Here is a 26,071-nt window from a genome sequence, read left to right as displayed (position 1 = left end):
TGTGTGTGTGTGTGTGTGTGTGTCTGTTGAATGGCAGCATTATTTCATTTTTGCCATTATTATAACAGGCCTAATTATCAAAAATGAAGTAATTAATTTTCTTCAGGAAAAACTCGACAGCATAGTCAAACAGTGTGTGAGTTTGTATAATAGACCACTTTTTCTTTGAAGTCTGTTTTGTGCATGTTCATATGTCAGGAGGGTTAAAGTAGTCTCCTTTTCCACAATTAGCTGTCATCAGCTATTGTCTGCTTAGATTAGCCGTGCTGTAGCCTAATGGCTTGACATTATTAGCGTATTGAGCGAGGCGGTTCCATCCGTTATTTGATTTATAACTTATGTATGATATTCATGGCTATAAAATGTATCTTATTGATCATATCTGATCAATATTTGAGTGAGTGGGGTGGGGATTAACGTGTCCTGCTGTGTTGTTTCCTGCCTCTGAAATGCAGCCAACACACTCAGCTCCGGCCCAACACAGAAAACCAGAAAAGACTTTTTCTGGGTGGTGGTGATGAGAAGAATGAGAGGAGACGCCTGCCCATCACCTAGTGAAACCTTTGGCTGACTGTGGCAAATGTACACATCTTTATGTTAATGTGACCTGCTGAGTGTCTATGGCATTTGCTGGTCCTTTCCAGTTACTGAACAGGGTGTAGGGGTTGCTCAGCTTCAAAACATTGTTATCTAGTTACAGATCAGTCTGTTTGAAGGTTGTAGACCTGTGGAAAGGAGTCTGACTGAGCTCCGAGCTAGAACCATAAAGAAAGCACAAAGAAAGCACACCCTGTCTGACTAACTGTGTTTGTCTGCTGTTTGGTCCTGAGTGCACAACATATATTTCCTGCTGTGGCCGCAAATGATGCCATGAGAGCGGTGAGAGTGGAACCAAAGCAGTAAAGCCACAGGCCGACCAGCTAAACAGTGAGCTGAAATATAAGATAAAACTGCGTGACCCTGAGGGGAGCCGCAAATTCAGGTGAGGATTCTTGTTGTAGGTTTATCGCTACGAGTGACCACTTTTCACACTAAATTACAAGGTATGTCCGAGACCAAAGAGTTAACTAAAGAGAAGCTTTGCCCTGACAGTAGAGCTAAGGGGGCTACACCCTCACCTTTCTTTCCTTTCTTCTTGGACCACCATCAGGCCAAAATTCACAGCTGGACTCAAGAAATAACAAAATCTCAGGGCCATTCAAAGTGACATCTGAACAACAGCCCAGTGTACATGCGCAGCTGCCTCACCATCTCTTTAAGTGTCTAAAAGCCAGATGCTCTGCTGTTTATCTGCCACAGCTAATTAGGCCTGCAAGTATAAAACCAGCATATTTGAGGAGAACATAACCGCAGTGTTTGTTCCTTCATTTTGTACTATTCATTATTGTGTAACACACACACACATGCACCTCGTGAGATGTTTCAGTTAAATGGCCATGTGTTGTTGTTTTTTTGTTTTGTTTTGCTTATGTTGACATTCAATTAGATTTTTGTAGAGTTGAAGTTTATTCAGTCAAAAACTCAGCCAGTCTGTCAGCTGAGAGAGAAGCAGAGTGGTAGTGAAGTGTTACGATAGGAATCAGCAGGGGAGTAAAAGCATTTACAGGGCCTGGTCAGTGGAGGATTGAGGAGTGTGTGTGTGTGTGTGTTTCTGTTTGTGAACACACACACACACACACACACACACACACACACACACACACACACACACACACAAACAAACAAACACACTGAGGTTACCAATCATCAGAACTGCATAAAACTATTCATGAAGTTTTATTTGTTCAAATCATAATAAAAAAAATGTGAAGTGAGAGTGATTTATAAATAGTAGATACACAAATTATGTGAGGATATTTATCCTCATGTATTATTTTACACATTTGACAAGTGCAGTAGAGATGTGTTCAGACAAAAGAGCCACAGCAAGTTAATGAAAGCTTTGGTGAACTGCTTACTCAAAACAATAATAAATAAAATTGTATTTTTCTAAAACATTGATAAAAAAAAAAGATGTTCATAATGCTCTTGTGACACAGTGAAAGTGAATCACATCTTAACAGTACAATATAAAGTTATGTCAGCAAATGTACAGTATGTATAACATGGCACAGAAGAAGAAATGCTGTCTGAGTCCAAATGCTCTAACATAAGAGATCTTGCAAACAAATTGCTGTAGAACTCTATACAAAACATAAGAAACCATCTGAAAAAAAAAATCTTGCTGCTTTTGCTTCTGGTCAGCACCCCTACTTTTCGTAGCTGTGGCTGAGCTGTGTCTTACAGGCACAGAGCATCAATCAACAGCGGTCAGTGAAAAATTTCCTCAGTTCCTACAATGACTTTTCACTTATTGCAGTTGATGCCCTGTTTGTTAATCAGTCTCATTTTGGGGCTTTGAACCTTGGTGCCCACATCAATGAAATGCAAACAGTACTTGTCCACCATTGTCCTGGTCTACTGATGTGAACATTTGGTGCTAACATTTAGCCTGTGAATAAAATAGCATGGTTAGGACATTAAATTAAACTTAACACTTATTTCAACATATATTTCAGACGTACATCATTGACATTCAAATCTGCTGGAAAAAAGATTCCAGCAATCTTTCTCAGTTTGTATTAACTCTTCTTTATGGCAGCACAAATGCATAAACAGGAAAGAAGAGGAGGACAGAAAGAGCAGACAGTCACTTTCTTTGTCTGTATGTCACGGTGGAAAAAGCATGATCTCCCAAAAGGCTTGACCGCTGGCATCAGCGAACCAGCACAGATGTCTCTGGAGGAGGTTTTGGCGGGAAGGAACTGAGAGGGTGGTGGATCGGAGGATTACGCAGAAAGACAGAGGCGGACAGATACTCCGGAGTGACAAATCAACAGACATAGATGGGTACAGTTTGATTTCTGACAGAGACAACAGAGCCTGAGGCGGAGTGAAAGGGACAGAGGCAAGGACATGCCCAAAAGAGTAGCTCATCAGTGGTGCTCAATATGCTATTTGCCTTTCTTACTTATTCCACATCCAGGCCGATAAATAGCCCAAGAGAATGAGCCCCAGGCTGACAAAAAGGCAAGCGGCAGCAGTTCATCTCAGAACGTTGCTCAGGGTGAGAGGAGGTGATGCTGTGGCTCTGCAAGGCATAACCTGGTAGCTATTAATCCTTCAACATGTGTAGAGGAGAAAAAAAATGATGAGATGGAAGAGGGGAGGAGAGTAAATCAAGGCAGAGAGAGAGGAAAGTGGAGAAGAGGAGAGGGGAAGACGTGGAGGCAGACTAACAGAGATGAGAGTGAGGGGAGAACAGATGAGACCAGGAGATGAAATGAAGGGGAGGAGAGACGAGTAAATCGGAAAAGGAAGGGAGAGGAAGACAAGTAAAAAGTGTTATTCACCTAAAGGAAAGTGAGAAGTATAAAAAAGGGAGGGGAGGAAATGGCAAGCAAATGAAAAAAAATATCAGGAAAGACAGAAGAAGATGGGCAGATAGGAAATGGAGAGAAGAGTCAAGCCAGACTTAAGAGCACTGGCTCTTATAAAGCAGCTTCAGAGAGTTTTTTTTTTTTTTCCACAGCAAGGGATAAGAGGAGGTTCTTTGCTGTAGGATAGGACACACACCCACAAACACAAAAATACACACACTCAGCTTCTGCTTTTTTACTCTTGATCCCTAACTTCCACCCCTCCCTGAGTCTTGAGGAAAAACTCACCTTTTTTTTTCTAAAGATAGAGATAAGAGGAAAAGGAGGAGGTGCCATCCACCCCTCTGGGAGGTGGAGGGTGAGGGCGGGGTCGGTCAGCATAATGAACACTCTAGTCGCTTCGCCTGCCTCATTTCCTCGGACATGGAGACGACCTCCGTGACGCGCAACTAAGGTGGTAGTATAGAGGTGCTATGGGGACACATCGTTTACCAGGTAACAGCTGCAGTTAGGGACTTGGGTGATGTGAGTTTGCTGAAATCTGTTCTACAACACCGACGCACCAACAGCTCAACCAGGCAGTCAGACAGAGATTTAAACCCAGGAGAGTTTACCACGAGGTTCTTAATTGGTAAACATGCACTTTTAACCCAACATGGGAGTTTGTTTCATGTTGCCCAGGGAGAGTAGTACAGTAAATCGAGGTTTTAGTAAAGCATAAATATGTAGTAAGGACAAGCAGCAAACACGGATAACAGGAGCGGTTGTGCTCTTTTTGGTTTTTGTTTTTTTTTTTTGCTTTAGCTGTAAACATGAAATATGAATATATGAATGCAAATGTGTGTTTATATTTTTAACATATTTTGGCTCATATGTGAGACAGACGCTGCTCGTACAGTTGGTTTACAGCAACCAACTCTGATGTCAGCAAAAACAGCTCTGATACACCCATCACGATAAAGTCAGCTACTAGTAAACTAGAAAGTAACATGAGGAGACTGTGGAGACTAAAACCGAGCAAAAAAGAGACTGAATATTGGACTTACAGTCACCAAGTAGTCAGGCACATGACTCCAAATAAATATGAAATAAATGTTAATGATGTTTTGTGTCTGGATGTGTTAATAATCGATTGTGTTTTTTTTATGTATACATTAGGTTATATACATAAAATTACGTTGTTTACATAAAATACAGAAATTGTAGACACAAACCAGTAATTTATAAATTAACTATAGCATCATTTTAAATTACTCATATAAACTGTATATACAGTTTATATGAGTATATATATATATATATATATATATATATATATATATATATATATATATATATATATATATATATATATATATATATATATATATATATAAAATTGTGTGATATATAAGTAGTAACATTTGTTATTTTTTTCCAGAAGTCAAAATAAACAATAAATTGTTCAGTTCTACCAAGATACACTGGGATAAACTATTCTAGGCTAACTCTGGACCTAAAATGGACAGTTTGACTTATCTAATCAATCCACCTAAATTTTGAACTATTTTGTAAAAATGATGGTCCAGATAGACAGACTGAATTAAGCTTGTAAAACTCTGTCAGCTGACATTGTGTGAAGAGTGTGTTTGTACCACTCTTTGTCGCTGCCATGTGTTTACAGCTGTTGGCCTGGGTGGCTGGACCGAGGCTCTCCTGGTGCCAAGTGCCAACAGGACTCTCTAGAGACTCAATTAAAACAGACACACAGCCTATCAAATGTCATCGCAGTGTGTGTGTGTGTGTATTTGTGTGCATCCTTGTGTAATGGTGCAAGTGTGTGTGTGTGTGTGTGTGTGTGTGTGTGTGTGTGTGTGTGTGTGTGTGTGTGTGTGTGTGTGTCATACAGCTGCATATGACCATGCCTTCCAGTTAATGAGTTGTTCATTAACGAGCTTCTACAGCCAAAGACAGCTTTTTCTTCTTCTTCTTCTTTTCAGGTCTTTGTAAAGTTCATCCTCTCTGGAATGAACTTATGTGAGGTGAAGAGTTTGATAGACTGGAGGACATCCACTTATAGTCATATTTTAAATAGACTTCATTTAGTCAGGCTCAGATCTTTGTGTAGTCTTTATAATACATAGCAGCCCTTTAGCCTGATTTGAGTGGGAAAAGTAAATGAGTAATACTCATTCAAGTAGTTGTCTCCCTAAGCAACTACTTTCAAGGTGTCCTTTGAGTAATGCACCTGTTAACAGAGTGTGCCTGTAGATCTGTGTGAATGTGCATTTGTTCTAAAAAGTATTTAATCATTTCACTTTTTTTGAATCCCACAAAGAGACTAATGGTGAACTTTAATGTGTGATGCCTCTAGGTGACTGACAAAGCCAGAGGCCAGGTTTTTGCATAAGGCAAACAAGCTATTAATATGACAAATGGACAATCTGTGATCATCACTCATCCTTTGTCGCAGCTCAAGGAAGCAGCACCGGCAGGGAGGACCCCAACGCAGACTCAAAGGCAGGCAGATTCAGTGAAGACACTTTAATGGCAGAAAAAGGCAGATGAGATGAACAGGCTGGCAAGCAGGAATACAGGGAAAACACAAGGGAACACAAGCAGATGATTCAAACAAAGAGCTGGTGAAAATGTCATGTTTAAATAGCAGCTCAGGTGGTGAGGGAACTGGGTTCAGGTGTGTGTGGGGAGGGAAGCTCAGGTGATTGGAGATGTGGAACAGGTGAGCAAGAGGAACAGGTCTGGGGACATCTCGTGGACGGATGAAGAATGACAGGTCTGAAGGGAGAACACGGACAGGGCTGCAGATGTGGGCTAATGGAAACCAGGAGACCGATGGTGGCATACTTAACATGTTCTTCCAAGTTTAGTCAGTGTGAACAGATCAGATGTAATGTTATTGCATTTCTATGAAATTTCTATAAGTTCTAAGATATATCAGGATTATTTTCCATCAGAAGATGAAAACCAGTAGATCTGCTCAGAGGAAATGGGATTAAAGGGGATCTATGCATAATAAAGGCTTGTGCTCCCATTTGTAGAGCCTAGCTTTAAAGATTAAAGCCAAATAATCAATATTCACATAAAAATGTGAATTCAGCATAAACACTGTGCAGATGATGAAATGCAAGTAAAATGCAAAGCCACGTTTAATAGCAACATCTAAACATGCACGGCTTTCCAGATGTGTTCTCAAATCTAATCTCAATGTCTCAGATCAGCTTTGGGCCAGTTCATTTCTGTCATATATGTTTATTCTGCACAACTCTAAGGCTTTTAACACAATATAACTTATATTGTTGGTAAAATATGCATCAATAACCACCCACCACGTGTGAAAAAAGCAAAAACCTTCTTTGTTTTCCTCATCATGACACCTAGGTACAATAGGTATATGTATTGTACCTTATTTTTTAATTTGCATTTTTATTATTACTTTTTAATCAATCCTATCCAAATAATTCAGTGGGGGAGTGAGTGAAATCATCATATTTAGAAAGTTAATGCTTTTATTGTAGATATTCCATCTTTTTAGCCACCTCATTTAACAGCATCAGAGCAGATTTTGTCCCATTTATTTTTATACCCTGACTGCTGTTTGAAGTCCTCAAATACTGCTAAGAGGGAGGATATAGAGTTTTATTTGTCTGATAAGTGTATGAGAAAGTTATCTGCAAAGGTCGATATACTATGAGATGAATGTCTGATCTGGATAGGGGAGGTGAGTTTTGTCTCAAGTGTTGAGCCAAAAGTTCGAGGGTGAAAATGGGACAGACTTTGAGACAGTCTGCAGCCTTGTCTTGTCCCACAAAAAATTGTGAAACGATTAGAATTAAGTCCATTTGCACTGATCATAGCTGAGGGGTTGGAATATTAAACTTGTACCAGTTTGACAAACTCGTCACTGTTTATCCATAGTTTATCCATAACTCTGACTTTAAATCTGATTTTATCCGATACAGACCTATAGTTAGAACACTCTAGCGGGTCCTTGCCTTTCATTTGCAACAGTGGGATTAGGGCTACATTGATATGCTCATAAATACACACTTCACTATAGCAGTCTGAATGGAGCCAAAGTATTGTCCCAGTCAGGTCCCAGAAGTGCAGAAACTCCTTAGGTGGGATCCTGACAGGCCCTGGAGGTTTGCTGCTCGACATCCTATGCAGTACAATCTTTAATACCTGTGGAGATACCAGGCATCATGTCCTTGTAGGGTGGGTACATTTATACCTGGCAAGAAATTATTACATCTCTGTGAATCTGAGTTTGGAATATGTTGTTTATCTCCCTCAGAGATGAAACCAGAACGTTGGTGGGGGATTGTACTGACTCAGTGAAAACTCTGTGTTTAGCAAGTTCAAATCACAGTGGACAAAAAAGAGTGGATGAAAACTGTGTGCTGACATTACTCAACTTAATTTTGGGTCAAAGGAAACCCAAACAGTCAAACATGCTAAACCATTTGCAACTGCAAAAAAAGTTAAATAAGTGTATGTTGGAGAATGACAACTTTTCACTTACTTCACTAACTTATAGTTAAAAAAGTTAGACTTACAGAAAAAAAGTGTACAGTTCTTTATTTTCTATCTCCCTTCCTATAGAGTGTAGCATAATTAAAAAATAGACTCAACTCGCATGTTTTTGTTTCTCTCTTTCAGCTGCACTGTTCATTTTTTCTCTGCTCGACCTTGTGGACCCCCTTGTACCCACTTGCGTCGTGTTGATTCATACCTATTGTGTGTGATGACAAGCAGAGATCATACCATCAGGTTAAAATTTGGCGGGTGGCTGATGGTCTACAGGTCTGAGAGACTGTACCTATCTCTGAGACAAAACATACGCAGCTGTGCCTAAACATATGAAGCAGACTCTTCAACAAGATGTCTACATTCACTGTGCCTTCCATCATGATCTAAACTTGTTATAAAGACAGCTTGAACAGTTAGTACCTCCATCACCCTGTAAGCTGTGAATTCCTTAATGAAGCAGCTAATTCATTAAACAGTTTATATCTGTTGACATGAGTCAGTAACTTAGTCATTATGATGGCATGATCACCTTTCATTTCACACCAGATGACATTGGATATTTATAGCTCCTCATTACTCACCTCAGCAGTGACATCTTATTGGTTGGAGATAATTGGGACCAAATTTGCAATTCATAAATTCACAGTGGGCTCTTCATTGGGATTTTTAATTATTTCTCTCTGTGTGAAAGGTTAAGCGTGGGAGGAGGGAGGAAAACTCTATTTCAATTTTTCAGCACAAGTTTAGCTTCTAAGTGACCAGTGCTAACGCTTGCCAAATCCCTTACAGTGATCTCTATCTTTCTCGTTGTCTCAGCCAATCTCTTTTAATCTGTCTCTCCTGCTCCTGACCCTTCAGCCCCCACAGAGAACAAAGTAATTCCCATTGCTTCAGTACAGAGAGCTCAGTACAGTTTAAGCCTCTTGCAAACATCACCAACCTTTACTTTGCCCTGGGCCCCAAACATCTGAGATGTCTCGCAGGACAGGCTCAAACACTTCTTTACTCCTTTGCACCAGGAAAACAAAGATGTATAGCTCACTACATGCTCTTCATCATGGAGAGACATTTTCACCTGTAATTGTTGACACGCTTGCCATACGACATCGTTTGGTTGTAAACACAGAGGCTGGTGCTGCAGAAAATAAACATACTTTGATCAATAAATAGAGACTAAATTTGGCATCTCTGTGGAGCATGGTCTGCAAATCCAAACTATCAACACTTGGACCATCAAGCGTGAAAAGGATGATTTATGTTTGCAGATGGGTAATTTTTGTGCATGCTTATGCTTATGTGTTGTATCAGTGTCCATAGAAGTCTTTTATAGAGGCTAACTGTGTGCATTTGTGTCTTTTGTTACTCCATTGTCTCTGACTGTGGGTTGGGGGAGGGGCTCGAGAGCAGAACAGTGAAGCTTGTAAAAGCTTCATTATCAAACCCCAGTTAGAGGTTAATACAAAAAACACATGTAAACTGCAAAGTTGCAGCAAGGGAGAGATTTCACCTCATGTTCAAAGGAATAGTAATTTAAAAGCACAGCATGTAAGAATCACAAGGTGAATACTCCCAAGGATTGGAAACAAATGGCTTTCTTTAGGCTGAAAGAGGTGAAAATCATATCCTTCAGCTTATTCTTCAATGACTCAGTTCAGGAAGACAGTGCTTCAGACTTGAAATACAAAGGAAAGAAAAAGAAACATATGACTAATAGACTGATAGACCTTGATGTCAGAGAGTGAATGAATTTAACAGAGTTTAGAAGACGCAGCATATTAGCTAAGAATAAAAACGGCTGACATCTGAAAATATTACCACGGTGGCAACAATTTCTGAAGGAGGTGTGGAGTTTCATTCATGGTAGCTCAACATAATTTGGGGGAAAATAGAAACAAAGGCCTGTCTCTAATAAAAGTCAGTAAAGGCTAACATTGCACAAAAGCTGAGGGATAACCAAAGTTATTATAATTCATCCTATGGAGAACATGAATGTACTACATTCCATCCCATTGTTATTGAGACATTTCACTCTGAACCAAAGGTACCAACCTCATGGTAGAGTTAGATCAACAGTCACCAAACATCATGAAGTCAGTAGGATTTATGCTCTGGGGACCATGAATGTAAGTGCCAGGTTTGATGCCATTCGGTGTGGTAGGCACTTAAATATTTGACCAGATGCTTCTTTATCTGGGTACTGAACCTGTTTACAAAATTTAATGGCAATCCAGGTGAGAGTTGTTGAGATATTTCACACAAAATCCAGAGTGTCAACCTTATGGTGTCCAAGAGGAAAATTAATCACCAAATCATTTGAATTCAAGGAATTTTATACCTATCCATTCAATTGCTGTTGAGATACACTCACTGAGCACTTTATTAGGAACCTCACACTAATACGAGGAAGGGTCTCCTTTCCCTTCTCAGCAACAATACTCGGATACACTGGGACATTCAAACCATGATTGATTGGTCCCAAAGTGTAGTGTAAAGTGTAAAGAAAACCTTCCCCACACCATCACACCACCAGCAGCAGCCTGGACTGACTGCCTAATTCTGACACTACAATCCTTTGTGCCTAGGGATGCATGATTAATCATTTTTGAACTGCGATCTTGATTGACAGCCCTCCTCAGTTTCATTTTTACATGACTACACTTTGGCCATGTTTGCATCAGCAGGGCGATCTGCCGCATCGAACCCAGCGCTCCCTTTCCTCCATAAGCTGTTACAACAAATGACAGAACTGTGCTACACTATGTGATGATCTGTACACAGGAAGATGGGGAAGATTTGAAAACAAGTCTAATGTGTTTGTCATGGTGAAATAAAAAGCAAAATGATTCAGATAGATTATGATATGCCGCTGCTGTGTGCAACTTCTAAACAATTTGTCACTCATGTCTTACTATCACTGGCATATTGTTGGTTGCACAACAGTGTGTGAAGTCAGGGGGAGGAATAAATAAACATGCCTCCGTTTCTGTTCGAAGGCTCAAAAGATTGATTTATTAGACAGTTGGCTACTGAAAAAGGATTATGATCGAAGTTTAGAATGTCCTTGGTTTGCACTGTCATGTTAGATCATACAGCGTAGTATATAATAGTATAATAATAAAGTATAATGATAAAGAGAGACTATGATGTAGAATAGGGAGAGGATTGTGATTGTGTTACATATAAATACGTTGTCCTATGTGTATAGGATATTTATTTAGGCCTAATGATACACACTGTCCCTCAACAGCTATGGTTTATGGCCTCTCCTACTACCTCTAAAGATGTGCTGTCTGACCATGCAGGAAAACAAATCTCTCACCACCCAATCCCACTGCAATTTGAAATCCAAACATTAACTTGTAAGGAAAGTCCAATGTAAATAATTTCAAAGTGCTGGCCTTTCTGCTTCACAGATAGCCTACTCACCCATTTGGCTTCTTAACCTTCACACATAAAGGAACTTGCAATGATGCCAAAAGTATAAAATCATAAACAGAGCGCTGCTATAACTTGGGATTGTTTGCAGCTTGAGTGGATGCACCGTTAAAACCCATCTGTCCGCAGACAAATGCAGCCCTGGCCCATCTGGGTTCCTTTCGCTATCTGAGACCTTGGGAGTATTTAAGGATAATGCCTGCTTATTAGGTACAGCCATCAGACCCCAGAATGGCTTCCTCTTAATGTATGAGGTCTGCATGCTAAGGAATGCCTTGCACTGGTTAAGTAGAGGTTCGCCATCATGCATCTGCCCTCCATTTATCCTCTATTAATAATGGGAAGGCTGCTGTAGGCTTTTACACATGCTGACGAGTAAAACCAAGCAGACTAAAAGTAAAATGTGCTGCTCGCTTTTCTTTTGAACTGCTTACAGATTTTTAAAAAATAAAAACATAAATAAAAGACTTGTTAGCTATGGATGGCAAATCGAGTTCATTAGTAGGCTTATTAATGAACACACCTCCACTGTTGACAGCAATGCAAGGCTGTCATTTAGTGTATTTATCAGAGTTTATTATATGTTTTACTGTGTTACCCAGTCAGGTAATGCAGTACTTGTCACAATAATGTGATTACTTTTTTCCAGTAACAAGCAGGGTAATGGCTGGGTTATAGCAGGAAAGAAGTGATTTGTATATGTTGTCTGACCACATCAGAAATCCAAATGGTTTTTAGCTGTCACAGATCAGCCACACTGGAACGAGTGAAGAGCCGACTATCATAGAGAGGAAGTTGTGGATTTCGATAGCCAGCGAGATCTGGTTCCTGGTGAAGCTAATGAATATCTTATAGCACTTATCATTTATTATCTCCTTGTTGTTTCGCAAAGACCAGTGTTAGAGCATGCAGTTAATGTCGCCAGGCTTTCTCATTTATAGCTGGTGCTTTTAACATTATATTATATGATATCAGCTGATGCTAATCAATTTATTCCTTAGTCTGTTGTCTGTGCAACATCCCTTGACTCCACTGTCAGGAGAAGGGTTTCAAACATTAAGACAGACAAACATTTTGTTTGTAGCACACTGAGGCCTTAATTAGTCCTGCCTTTGAGTAATTAGTAATGTATTTAAAAAATAGTATTACGTTGAGTAAATGTTTTAAGTAATTTGCTATACACAGCATCCTTTTCACATTCTTCCTTTTCACCATCTGGAAAAAAAAATACACACGCTGCTTTGTTTGCTCTGTGAAAATCACAGCTGTAGTTTACTTATAAGAACCATATCATTTAAATCGCTCTTGGTTTTTCCTGGAGGAACAGACTGATTGTGTTTTATAGCTAGATATGACAATGATGTAAACCTCACTCACACACAAAAGACATCTGTTTTAGAAACATCACATTCTGTATTCTACAGTAAAGCAGTGATATTTGAGTAGCGGAGTAGATGAATAAAAACACATCTGGAAGAATATAGTAATTTTTTTTTTTTCAGTGCCCCTTTTTGAGACTGTCCTTCCCTAAAATATGACCCTATAGGTCATCTGTGCAAGCAGCTTATTATGACCCATAGTTATGTTTTATTGTTAGGCGACCTCTTGTGGTGGTAGTAATTATTATGGGAGCAGAGGAGGAAAGTGACGCTGCGTAAAGAGCGACAAAATCCACAAAGGGAGAAGTTCGGGGTGGATGGGGTCAATGAAACAAAGGACTTTGACACAGGAGACCGCTGTTTGAAACTAACCAACCAATTTCTTTTGACCATGACCATTCCACAGTCTGTGTGTGTTTATTAGTGTTACCATGACAACAATGGTCCGGTACACCTGCTGCCTTAGAGACACTATTTCATGAGACACTCATATGGGTTGCCTCAGAGGGGAGGGCCAAATGACCCAAATAGTCTTTCTGGTTGGAGGACTTGTTGCCCTGTGCACACACAGACACACACGAACAAACCAGTCCTGCTTGACAATGATTTCCCATGTCCGTCATTCAGATACCCTCCAATTCAGGCAGTAATACACTGCAGTATCACATCCTCAGACAATATCTCAGTCATGGTGGATGACAGGGGGAAGTGAACCAATAATGTTCTCCTGTTCTTTAGCATCCACTGTTAAAATGTCCTTGAACAGCCTTCGCCTTACAACAGAAAACTATGTTTTACTGGGCAGCTCCCAGTAGCCGACCAAGCGAGGTTGCGGTTTCCTGGACAACTCCCAAATGTGTGTAACCGTGCGAGTGTGAAGCAGAGCATTGCTGAAAAGAGCATATGTGTTCTGTCAACCACCCTCCATACATAAGAAAAATGAGTGAGAGGTTTCCCCTCAGGTGGAAGCAGCTTGAAAATAGCTCGGTGGATATAAATGACTGATCCCCTCACCCTCTCTCGTGTTCGCCCAAATCCATTATCCATTTCTGATCTCTCGGCAGGAGTCAGGAAGGTAGTTCATCTTCAATCAGCTATGCTAAAGGTTCACTGGCCTCCTAAGGTGTTTGTTTCAGCTAGGGGCAAACAACTTTGGCCCCAAGGATAATACAGTACCACAGTGAGGTAGAGTAGTGATTTTACCCATTCAGACAAGAGAAGTAGGCCACAGGATTCCTATGGCTCTCTGGCTCCACTGCAAGGTAGACTGGTTAAAAGGCTGAAGACTAGAGTAAATGTAAATGAAACTATAGTTAGATATTATTTTCTCATGAGTTTTCTCATAATAAGTAGACTGAGGCTCAAAACTACAATTTTTACCATATAAAACGTGGTATTTTATGTAAAAACAGAAGCTGAAAAATTGAAGAAAGATGTGTTTTAAAGGTTTCTGAGATGTTAATTGTTTAAGTATCAGGCCTCAGTTTGCATCGGTGCTGTTGATTTTATAGTGAATTTGGGATGTTGATTCTCATGTTTTTCACAGGTCGAGTAATTATGTAAAATAATGCAGACTGAGTAATTGTACGGAGAGAAATCTAATGTACTGGTTTGACAAGCCTGATTATAAATTATAAATGTAAAAGGAAAACACAAAGCGCTGCCAGTGAAGCATAATGCAAATCAGGCTTTGGTGTAGCTTGTAAATCAGTCACATACTCATGTGATCTCCAGTCAGGTTTAGAGTTAAACTCAGAATACAGCCAAAAACAAAAAGCATCCAGTGAAGCTGTAGTTCATCAACAAACCTTGTTGATGAGAAAGATCAGAGGAGAATGGACAGACTGGTTGGAGCTGACAGAAAGGCTACGCTAACTCAGATAACCACTCTGTACAACTATGGCGAGCAGACAAGCATCTCAGCATTCACCACACGTCCAACCCTATGATGGATGGACTACAACAGCAGAAGACCATGTCAGGTTCCCCACACAATGGTGTGGGGAATGTTTTCTTGGCTCATTTTGGGCCTCTTAATAAATGCCACAGCCTATCTGAAATTGTGCCTATAAATAGGTGCATATACTGCTCACCATATGCACCTATTTATAGGCTGGGGGACAGGTCACCACTCTATCATAGGGCTGACACACAGAGAAACCATAACCACAGACAAACAACCATTCACACTTACATTCACACCTGCTGCATATCTGTGGACTGAGGGAGGAAGTACCCAGAGGAAACCCACACAGGCATGGAGAGAACATGCAAACTCCTCACACCTCCTCTCTATAACAGCTGGTTCGAATCCAGAACCTTTTTGCTGTAAAGCGACAGTGCTAAAAAACTACAGCACCGCTGCACCACCCATGGACCATGTCACTAAACAAGAGGTTTTTTTTTTCAATGAATAGTGTGTAATGACTGATTGAATACAGCTTCCAAATAATTTCTTCCACTACCAGCACAGACAGAAGCTGGATGCAGCACATGTGTAACCAGTGATGCAGTGAAAAGTGCATTAAGTCCGAAATGTGCTTTATATGACTCAACAGTTGGTGCTTATATGTTTTGGAATTTGATTTCAGTTCTGAGCAACCCCAGCATACAGATGCTTACATAGTCAGGATACAAACAAACCCACACAGACTCACACACTCATTGACACTGACAATAATTATCTGAGGCACCAGATAGATTTACATAATCAAGTTGAGATTGGGAAATAAGGCTTACTGTCAGTGTAGATATTTGATGCTCTGTATATAAAGGCTGTCAGGCTCTTTTTATTCCATTCTGTGCTGTCTTGGACGCTTTCATAAAGCTTCATGTTCAATGTGTTAGCGGTATTAACCAGCTAACATCATGGAGGGACCAAAGCTCATGTGTATGATTGATGGAGTGGATCTTTGAAAGCCCTGTCCATGTGCAACTTGCATAATGCGAGCAACGTTTGCACTAAAATGCATGTAAATCAGTCATTCCTCAACAAAGAAGAGCCTTATTCAGCCTGTTAGTGGATTCTGAACCAACAAAGATGTTATGCTGGCTGGTGTCAACCTCTCTCTGGCTTTCACGCCTTCTCACTATAACTATTCTTATATTTCTCAGTCTCTCGGCCCTATATGTCAAAACACAGAGGAGGTGTAGGCTCCTCACCAACCTTGAACGACAAGGAAAATGGTCCTTCTAATTGAGACTGATCTGCTTTATGACTCGGTGGAGGCTGAAGGTACGGCAATGAAGCATTTTTGTTTTGTTACAATCACCCACATGAGTCCAGTAAGTGCACTCCCTGATAGTATTTCCTCCCTAACGTGTTATGGCTTTGCACATTGCCGTCCATTTCTCTCTCACGCAGTGGGTTTGAGAAAGGTTTCAGATGTTAAATGTAAAGCTGTCACTATGTTTGGATTTGAATGTGTGTGATATCATGTCAGGCTTTACTGAACACACACTTCAGTTTCATTCAGCTGATGCCATGCCAGTGCAATGTTGTCTTTTGTGGGTTTTGCGGGTAGCACAAAGTTACAATTCCCCAGCTTAGAAAGCCAGACCTCCCCTGCAGCAATGCCTGACATGGAGGGAATTGGTCTGTCATTTGGTCCATTTGTATTCCACTGAAAGCTGGAGCTTAGTGATTCAGGTGAAGAATTTGAATGAGAGCGGTTAGTACATGGTGTCCTGTCTGCTCATCAGGGGGGACTGACATAGCAGAACAGCAACCAGGATTGGCAAGAGTGGACCACTTTTAATACTCAGGTAGAGGTAGTGTGGTAATGTGCGTCAGAGGAGTAGAATATCAAGGGACACTGGATCAGTTCCTCTGCTGCCTTAAAAATACAGGCATCTGGATGTGAGCCCTGATCTCTGGTCTAACATTTGTGCCCTTTGTATGCCCACCATCCACCCCAGCCACCTCCTGGTAACTCCACTGCTTTTAAGAAATGTAGCTCTTCATTCATTCAATCAAAAAAAAAAAAGAAAAGGAAAAATCCTCCGAACATAATCCAGCCAGTTTCCCATAAAACATATTTCCCTTTCACCCTTTCAGTTTTGTCATTTCTCATTTTACAGTCACTTCTTCAGTTGATAAGAAGAAGTTACAGCTGCAGCTGCTGAAGCCATTTTCAAGTCAGTACAAATACAACAGTCCAGATTGCTCTCAGTGACTGTTAAATAGTTTAAAAAGTGTGCAGCGGTAGAGACTGATTTCAGTACTAACATTCATCATGGTTAGAATTGTTTTCATTTACTTTCATTTCATTTTCATTATGTAGAGAAACAACCTTGACTTGCTTACACATATTTTTTAAGACACACAAGTTTATGTCATGAGTGTTTTTCAGACTACAAAAAAAAGTGTCTCTAGAGAGTGTTAACTCTTAAACAGTGCATGCTGGGAAGTCTATGTGGTGTTTTACAGCGTAGCAACATACAACTGAGTCAGATCAAAAGCAGAAAACATTTTTTTTTTAAAGTATAAGGTAAATACATGTTTAGTCCACACTAACAGGAACAGCTGCTACGGAAAAAAAGAAAAAATTGTGACTAGAGTACAGAGCTTACACAAAGTAATACAACTATAGGCATGTTGGACATCTTTACTACATATGTTGTGGAAAGAATGAAGCTTTCCTCCAACAGCTTTCCTCCTTCATCAACTTTCATTACTGTTCTCTATGTAAATACACTGACCATGTTTTCCACTCAGAGCATGGTGTTCCAAAAATACAGTTCTCACATTCAGGTCAGCCTTTGATCTATGACTGAAAATAAATAAATAAATAAGGTTAGTCAGGTCAGTTTCTTAGGCAGCACTACAAAGTTTTTTTACACTGTAACTGCCAGGAATTAAAATGCAGTGTAAATGTATGTGTTTTACATCAAAACAAATATAAATGAAAATGAAATGAAGGGCTTCAGTAAACATTTCTATTAGACTTTATTAGTTGAAAAATATCATCAGAATTGTGATGCCATACTTATTATAAAATTATGAATGTCATAATAAGTTATCCTGCCATAAACTTATTTTTTAACTGTATGAGGATCACAAACAGAAATAATTTGTTGTACATAATAAAACGTAGCTGTAGCTGCAGTATTCCCACAGCCGACCTTTTTTAAATGTGGAGATAAATGCACCTTTAATTACTCTGTTAATCATAGATAGTTAAGATCCTTATGAATTTGTGATTTCAGTGAAATGCGCTCTTGTCCTCTTGAAGGATTTTTGACTGCTAGTGGAAGATGTGTCGGGAAATAGTACAAGTCTTTAGGGGATTATGAGCTAATCAGAAAACAAAAGGCTTGCTGTATTAAGAAGCAAATGTAATTAGAGCGTATCATAATGAATCACCCGCTAAGACCATTTTTCTACTCTTTTCCTTTCTACCTGATCCTTTTTTTTTTTTTGACAGACATTTATAGTTGCAAATGTTTGGCTGCAGACACCGTAAGCTTTTTATTGCTGGCTGCTGGTTATGTATCAGAGAGCTATTAGATCATGGACAGTTAAATGAAGTTTTATTTTTGTATAACGTTTACACACTTTTTAGCACATTCTGTACGCCTCCATAGGGTTCACAAGGAGTCAAAATCAGCATTAACTGCCCTGAGGATATAAGAGTTTTTCCCTTCTCTTCACATTAACAGTGATGACTCCTGCTGTCTCTTGTGTATTGGTGCTTAATTTCCATTACCATATATCTATATATATATATAAAGTCAAAATTTGCTTCAGGTTATGTTGGAGGTGGTTTTATTGAGTCTTCTCAGTCAATCCACTGAGCAGAGACTGATCTTACTTCCAAAACATCAAGTCTAGTTTTTAATACAGAGGATCTACAAAGACTGTCAAAGTTAAAAATCCTCCCTGCTAACGACTGTGAGTGTGAGCAGCAGTGTGAGCAGTTTCAGCGACGTATGTTGGATGGCGCCTTTTAATGTCTTGCAGGCGCTTTGAAGTGATGGAGATAGCAGCTTTCTCGACAGCTCTGGACCCTCTGTTTTCCACTCAGTTTCTCCCAGCCTGCTGCAGAATGAGAGGGAGAGCGCTGAATTTCCCAACTCCAACCTTATTGTCTGTCATGTATGCCACTGAATTAAAAGCGCAGAGGAAGAAGGATGATTATTGAAGTTGTTGCTGCGTGAAATCATGTGGGATTTAATGGGAGGATCTTCACTAAGACATAACTGACAGGGGCACTGCACAGGAAAAAAAAGGCATCTTAAGAGAAAGGAGATGTTCCAGACAGCGATGTTCATCGCTTCATATGACAGGTAGCTGTTAACCCATCAATTCTAATTCCAGCTGTGACGGAGACGTTGTGACAGTGAGTGTATGAAAGTGCTAAAACTGATTTATGTACATGTGTTTGACAGAATATTTTAATTACACACAGCATAACAGAATCAGCCAATATGGAAGTGAAACTGCAAAAGAAAAACGTGTTTAAGTCAACAATTGCAGAGCACAGTGAAGATAATGTCAGAATGGAGTGGATTGATTGCTGGTGTAACGTGGTTCAATAAGCTGAAGTACAAACATCAGGCAGTGCATTGAAGATTTACATTATTCACACACAGGAAGGTGAAGGTTATTTCAACAGCTCTAACACTGACTTCCCATCACACATGAAATGATGGGCTCCTCTGGATCCACCATTCGTTCACATCCACTTTGGACAAACTGTCATCTCCAGACTGATTGATGTCAGAAAATCAATGGACAAAGCAGTTTTCAAGCTGCATGAGTAGTATACAGGAGGAAACCAGCTTACATTATTGATTCATTTATTCACTTTAGCCCACCCACCATAGCTCTACTAACCCACAGTGAAACTGTGGATGTGGCTCAGTGTTTTTAGATAGTTACAACGTTCAAAACCTACATTTAATGTGAAGTTTGTGTAATTTGAATGGCAGTCCAGAATTAAATGAGAAAATATACACATAGAAGTGTTTTCATATTCGAATCTGATGACCCAGTTAAAAAGTTTGTGTTATGATGTGACAACGCTGTGGTTAAGGTTTTGGTTAGGTTTAGGCACAAACAGATCAAGTTACCTTTTTTATCGTGGTTAATGCAATCAAGGCGTGGTCAAGCTTCTGAAGGATCATGGTTATGGTTCTAAGAAAAACAAGGATGACTCTCACTTTGAAACAGGATATGAACAGCGGTTTTCTCCTGCGTTAAAGTCTGATGTTGACGTTATGGCTCTGTAAAACTTCCTTGTGTCAGAATTAGCCACTGCAGGGCTTTGACACTTCATCGTACACATACTGTAAGTTGTTTTTGTGTCACTTGCTAAAATGACTGATGCAGTCGTTCTTCTGAGATGGACAGTTTTGACTCTAGAGATTATGCTTCACTAAGCATGCATGAAGAACAAAAAGAAAAAGAAAAAAAAAGAAATACACACTTAATGTGAGTGCCTGACATTGTCATTCTTGTCAGGCTGTCATTCTTCTAGGGAAGTCCTTCCAATAATTGGATTCATTCTGGACCAAACAGAGTGATTAGACAGACTGACTGACACTGTGATCTTAGAGCCACACCTTTAATTTGGCTAAAACCAAAAAGTGGACTTTCTTCTCCACTGCACTGGTCTGTATATGGCTGTTTTGGCTCTTCAAATCCTGGCTCAGACTTTTTAATATCCCATGTCCTTGTAGGGAGTTAAATGAACAGGCCTCAGCCAGCCAGTCACTTAGCTGTCGTCTCTGCTTGATGATGTCATGAATCACTAAACTCAGCCCGGAGATGGAGATTTCGAAGGCCGCGCGGTCAGCCATCATGGAAACAACCCCCCTCCGGCCTCTTTATCGGGGAGATTTTGAGTGAGCCAAATTGTTCATAAATTTGGGACATGGAGTCATAAATGTCAGGAAAAGGGAGGAAAACAGACAGACAAATTCCTCCAGCATGATGGCAGTGCTAATGATTACTACAGAGAGCGAGAGAGAAGGGAGCGAGCGAGAGAGAGGCAGAGGCGAGGATGGAGTGATGCTTAAGGAGTGTTAAAGACAGACTGAGAGCACAAGACTGGAGGAAAAGAAAAGAAAAACAAGGAAATACAAGGAGAGTCGGCTAGGTGGATGAAGATGAAAGCCACTGTGTGACTTAATCACTGATGGAAGGGAAAAGGGAGAGAGATAAAGAAAGGTGGTGGTCAGACGGAAGGAGGCTAATGGTCATAGCGAGACTCTGCGTGTCTCTTTGCTAATGAAAAAAAAATCTACCTTCAAAACAGAATTCATGTGGGTTATTGTAATGAGCTAACTCTGGAGGGCTGTCACATGGGGTAACATGCCATCTAAGGCAGCCATGTTTGAATCTGTCAAGCAGCAGTAGCTGTGGATAACAGTGTGTATTTCAGTATTTCCAGAAATGAACAACAATGCTGACAGTCTGTGTGGTTTTTGACCAAGTGCTCATTAGTTAGTTACGGACTGATTTTGTCTTTAGCCTTTTCTAAATGAAGCATGAGTCTGTTCCCATCATCCAGACATGTGCTTTTATAGCACTTGTTCAAAGCAATGTTCAAATGTGCACAACTCTTTCAAACTCTAGCTAAGTTTTCAAAGACATATAGCTGAATTTTAGTGAAATCTCTCTAAGCAAAGGACCTGGAGCAGATTTCCATTTGGTGTAATGGTGCAGCCTTTAAAAAAAAAAAAATTCTTAATTCAAATGATTCACTTTATTGAAGCCTTATAGAGCTGGAATGGCTGTAGCTTGTCCTGTTGATTTGGCTCTCTTATCATCGCAATTAGCAGTTGGAGCAGCAGTAGAAGCTGTGACACAGAGCTCATGGGGGCGATTAAGATATTTTAAAACCCTTAGCACATGATTGCATCAAAATTCATACTGAGTCTTCACTAAGATCTGAACACACAGACGTGACATGATACTAATTCTGTATAACATGATACACTTTCCTTGTAACTCTTTAATCTTGTCTTAGAATTATCACGTCTTTATGTTTCCTTCAATATCAAAGTAATCCAGTGATATTAATCTGTACATCCAAAGGATACCTTGCAAACATTTGTACCAAATTTAAAACTTTATAAATACTTTGCACACTTTTTAAACTCTTTTGCACTCTTCCTCTTTTGTACCTAATCATTTCAGGTGAGGCTTGATACTGAACGACTGAATAGAGGTACGCTTTTTTTTTTGTTGTTGTTTTTTTTTGTCCTTGAACAATGAACTTTGCACATTCAGCTTGGTGTAGCTTTTAATACTTTGTGAAGATCAGTAGAGGTGAAATGAAACAAGCACTAAAAACAGACCAGCTGAGAAATGTACCCAGTAAACAGAGTAATAACAAAGTTAATGTTGCCGTACTAATTCTGCCTCATTTCAGTACAGAGAGGAAGTGAGGCTACAGAAAGACATGAGCGAGCCAGGAGTAACAAGAGATGCAGAGACAGACAAGAACACACAGAGACAGAAAACTCAAGGGAGAGGACGAGACAACCCTGTCTCGCTAGTCCAGAAGAGAAAGATCACACTGAGAGAAAGAGGCAGACGTGCACAAAAGAGAGGGATGGAGGGAGACAGACCATTGTGTCATCTGGGATCACTGAGCACTGTAATAGGCTTGAGTCTCGTCAGCTGGGCTCAGCTCAGGTCGGCTTGGCTGCAGATTTCCTTTTCTGTCTCCCTGCCAACAACAGCACATGGGAATATGATTCTCCAGCAGACCAACAATCCTACAAGGTCTCACTTAGCTGGCTTTGGGAGAAAAAGAAATAATAGGTTCAAGTTTCCCGGAGGCTTCACACTGGCATAATATTTGCCCATTGGTTCATAATGGAACTAAAATGATCTTAACAACAGAATATTCTTGGCAAACCCAGCATGGTGTACAACCTGTGTCTTCTGTGCCAGCGTTATTCTGAGTGTAAATTACTGCAGTAGCTCCCACTTTTTTTTTCCTACCCTCACCCATACACGCACGTGTGAAATGATAACCTTTTTATTTGAATTTCTCTCTCTCCATTTTGGCTGTGGTAGTAGATGTCCATGTGTCTAGTACAGCAAAGTAGGAGCTGTTCTGACTAAGGTACCCATGAGGGAAAACTTGGCAGTTTCTAAAATTCTATTCAGAATAGCATGAGGCCAGTAAAGCCAGGCACATTTCCTAAATTATAGCTCGTGACTCTTGCATTTAATTCCAGGGAGCTTTCACTTGCAATAAAAGCTAAAGCTCATGTACATAAGTGCCAAAACAATAACCATGCATAGATTTCTAAATTATCCTTAAGTGCCTTTTTCTTGTTGATGTTCATCGTGTTTCAATGAGAAACGCAGGACGGCAAAGTGCATGAACAAGATGCTGTCAGCACCATGGCTTTAACACTGTGCGTGTGTTTTTTTTTTTTTTGAAACCAGACACAACATAATCCTGCTTTTATAAATGAAAAGTGGAATTAATTCATAAATAAAACACTTCCTCCCTCAGATCAACACGCTCAGGGGTTTTACAGCTACAGCCTTGGCTGCAGCCGAGTTTGCAACTAAACTTGCTGCTTTATGTTATAACTTAAACTAAGTTGACCATAATAAGTTAATAAGATTCTGCTGACGCTTAAACCGTTACAAGTTTCTGCTACAGGCAGTGGTGCCTGTAGCAGTGGTGCCAGCAGCAATTTCGATGTAAAAGTGATACTAAGAGGGTCAGAGGAAGAGAATAAGTCACTGAACATATCAAGCATCAAGCACAGTGCTTGGAACACACTGGGCAGAGGTGCTAGCTGTTGAATCTAAACAAAACTGACATCACAAACAAAGCATTATTTATTGTTTATTTACATTTATTAAGCAGGACATTTACAATAATCGTTCAAAATAAGCAAGGGAAGGTGCATCTGTCTGTCTCTCTTTTTCTTGTTAACTGTCCCTTCACGGTCGTTTCCCCCTGTCTGTGGATTGCTATGAAGGGGGGTGGTGAATAGAATTAGGGCTATTTACAACCACAGAAGGCAAGCTGGTGAAGAAACCAAACGAAGTGACGTGCTCTGTATGTCTTTCCATCTCCTCAGCTCCGTTTCAGTACCATGGACAGCGCCTACACATGCAGCCCCTAATTTAGCCATACTCATTTCACCATTTCACAGCACAAACGCCCACTTGCTTAGCTGTAGGGCTTAGAGCGATCAAATGCCAAAATGTTTAGACACCAAAAAGCATTAAACCACTTGCCATCTCACAGTGCAGCTACTGGTTTATGTAACACGGGAGATGCAAGCAGTTTATGAGCGATCGATGTGTTTACATTTGGTTGTGAGTTAAATCTCCCAGTGCTATTGAACACCGGCCTGATTATCCTGCTGGTTCATGACTCAAAAAAGGTCGAAGACCACTGTAAAGAACCTTGATGATACCATCAGAGTTATTTCAGAATGGCTTAAGAAACTACAAATTTAAAACAGAAAGCCTGCAGTGCAAACTGAGGACGTGGAGTCGGAAAGATGTGGACATTTTCCAGGCAGGAAAAGTCTAATGAAAAGATGCTACTGGCTGCATTATTGGAAATGGAGGATCCAGCAGATTTGGATGTATTCTAGGGGGTAATGCTGCATTCGCACACTGTCAGCAGAATGGGAAGAACAGGAAAAAAAAAAAAAAAAACATCCGTTATTTCAGCTTGGGAGAGTTCACACATCATTCCAAGATGGTTCGCCCCACTGGTGACTGTGTAACCATTTACAGCCTACATTACCTATTTATTTGTGTTTTACTTCAGCTGACAGTCTCCTCTAAAATATGAAACATGCTAAGGTAGGATGTAGTCTCATTCTTTGGATCAATCCTTTGGATGTTTTTTTTTTTTTCAAGAGATCATTAAAGTACCATTTTATGTTTGTTTTTCTCAAAGAAAATCAATTGAATTCACTGCTTTTTATGTCCATGCTTACTACTACTACACATAAAATTCTTTCAAGTTCCAATTATTTAGAGGCTTTAATGGTTTTAACATGTTGTTAGAAGTGGGAGAGGTGATGTAAAGTTGGCATGAAATGAAGCACTGAAATCATAAATGTATTGACATCAAACCTTTCTTTTTTTGTGTGTGTTGACACAAACTTGCTGCAACAGCTGCAGGATTTGGTGTGTATTACATCCATAATTGTTTCAGCACATGTTTTTATTGCTCTGTGTAACTTGTGATTATGGATTTTCACCTAACTTGTTTGGGCTTTTAAAGAAAGAATTACAGCGTAAGTGCTTATTACAACAAAATGCCCATACTGTCGATAGTCAGATGGCTAGCGTTTCTAAATAACAATGTCGCAAATGATGCTGCTCTGAATAAAATGAGCTTCTAATGGAGAGGTGAATGGGTATAACTACACATTGAAGCACAGGTGTTTACTTTGTGATGGTAATTCATTAGATCATAACAGCTTTTTTTTGTATTCTAATTACACATGAAACTCCCCGAGTTCCTCAGTCATTATCCACGCATGCCACTAGGGATGAAATAGCATGTGGTGAGTCAGTTTGTGTTGCTCAAGAAGGGCATTGTTAACATACAAATTAGTTGAAAGGATCTAATTTGGTTCTTTTTTTCTCTCTTTCTCCACTTTCCTTTTCTCCACCTATCTCTTTTAAACTCAATGCAGATGAATTCAAAGCCTTCCTGAAGCGCTTGCCCACTGACCGGTTCATGAATGTGTCCATGATTGCCAAGTTCTGGTCGGCTGACTTGTCCCTCCAGAAGCGCTATGCCCAGCTGGAGTCCAGCACTGCCCTGGTCCTTGGCAAAGCCCAGAAGATCGTCAGGAAACTGTTCACCCTGAGCAAACGCTGCCCCAACCAACCTCGCATCAGTCTGCCCCGAGAGAGGTAACCCACTGGGACACTCTGACAGAAAACATACTAAATGAAGAAGGCATAATTTGTCATTACTGGGAGTTTAGGTGGCTGCTTTGTGGGGATTCACTACAGCTGCAGGCTCTCTAACATCCCGCCTCAAGTACGGCACACTGTGAAAACCCATCTGTCTGGAAAGAGCTCAGCTTTGAATTTGGCAAACCCTGAAAAGTTATACTCACAGGAAGGTGGGAAACATGCGAGCGGGGTACGCATTTGCTCCCTTTAAGCAGAATCCCATCCAAAACATGCTGCTATTGCGATTTCAGCTGTTTCAGCTTTGGGTTGTCTCTGCTGTCAACAGATTATACAGTAGTAAATATGCCTTACTGTATAAAACTGCTGGGCATCATGACAGCGTAGTAGTAACACTACTGGAAACTGTAGCTGCACCCTGCATGTACCATGGATCA

At 40.1% G+C, this 26,071-nt stretch overlaps 1 protein-coding gene across 1 annotated transcript in view; it reads left to right on the top strand.

The window, feature by feature from the left end:
• Positions 1 to 26,071, top strand: part of brinp2 (bone morphogenetic protein/retinoic acid inducible neural-specific 2) — an 86,920-nt gene that overhangs the window by 51,440 nt on the left and 9,409 nt on the right. Inside the window, exon 6 of the mRNA XM_041056119.1 lies at positions 25,409 to 25,631. Within this exon, the coding sequence (XP_040912053.1) occupies positions 25,409 to 25,631 (223 nt within the window). The remainder of the gene's footprint in view (positions 1 to 25,408; positions 25,632 to 26,071) is intronic.

This window comes from Toxotes jaculatrix, chromosome 14 (genome assembly GCF_017976425.1).
Source record: "Toxotes jaculatrix isolate fToxJac2 chromosome 14, fToxJac2.pri, whole genome shotgun sequence".
Lineage (NCBI taxonomy): Eukaryota > Metazoa > Chordata > Actinopteri > Toxotidae > Toxotes > Toxotes jaculatrix.
The sequence above is the reverse complement of the archived record's forward strand: the minus strand, read 5'-3'. Positions and strand labels throughout refer to the sequence as shown.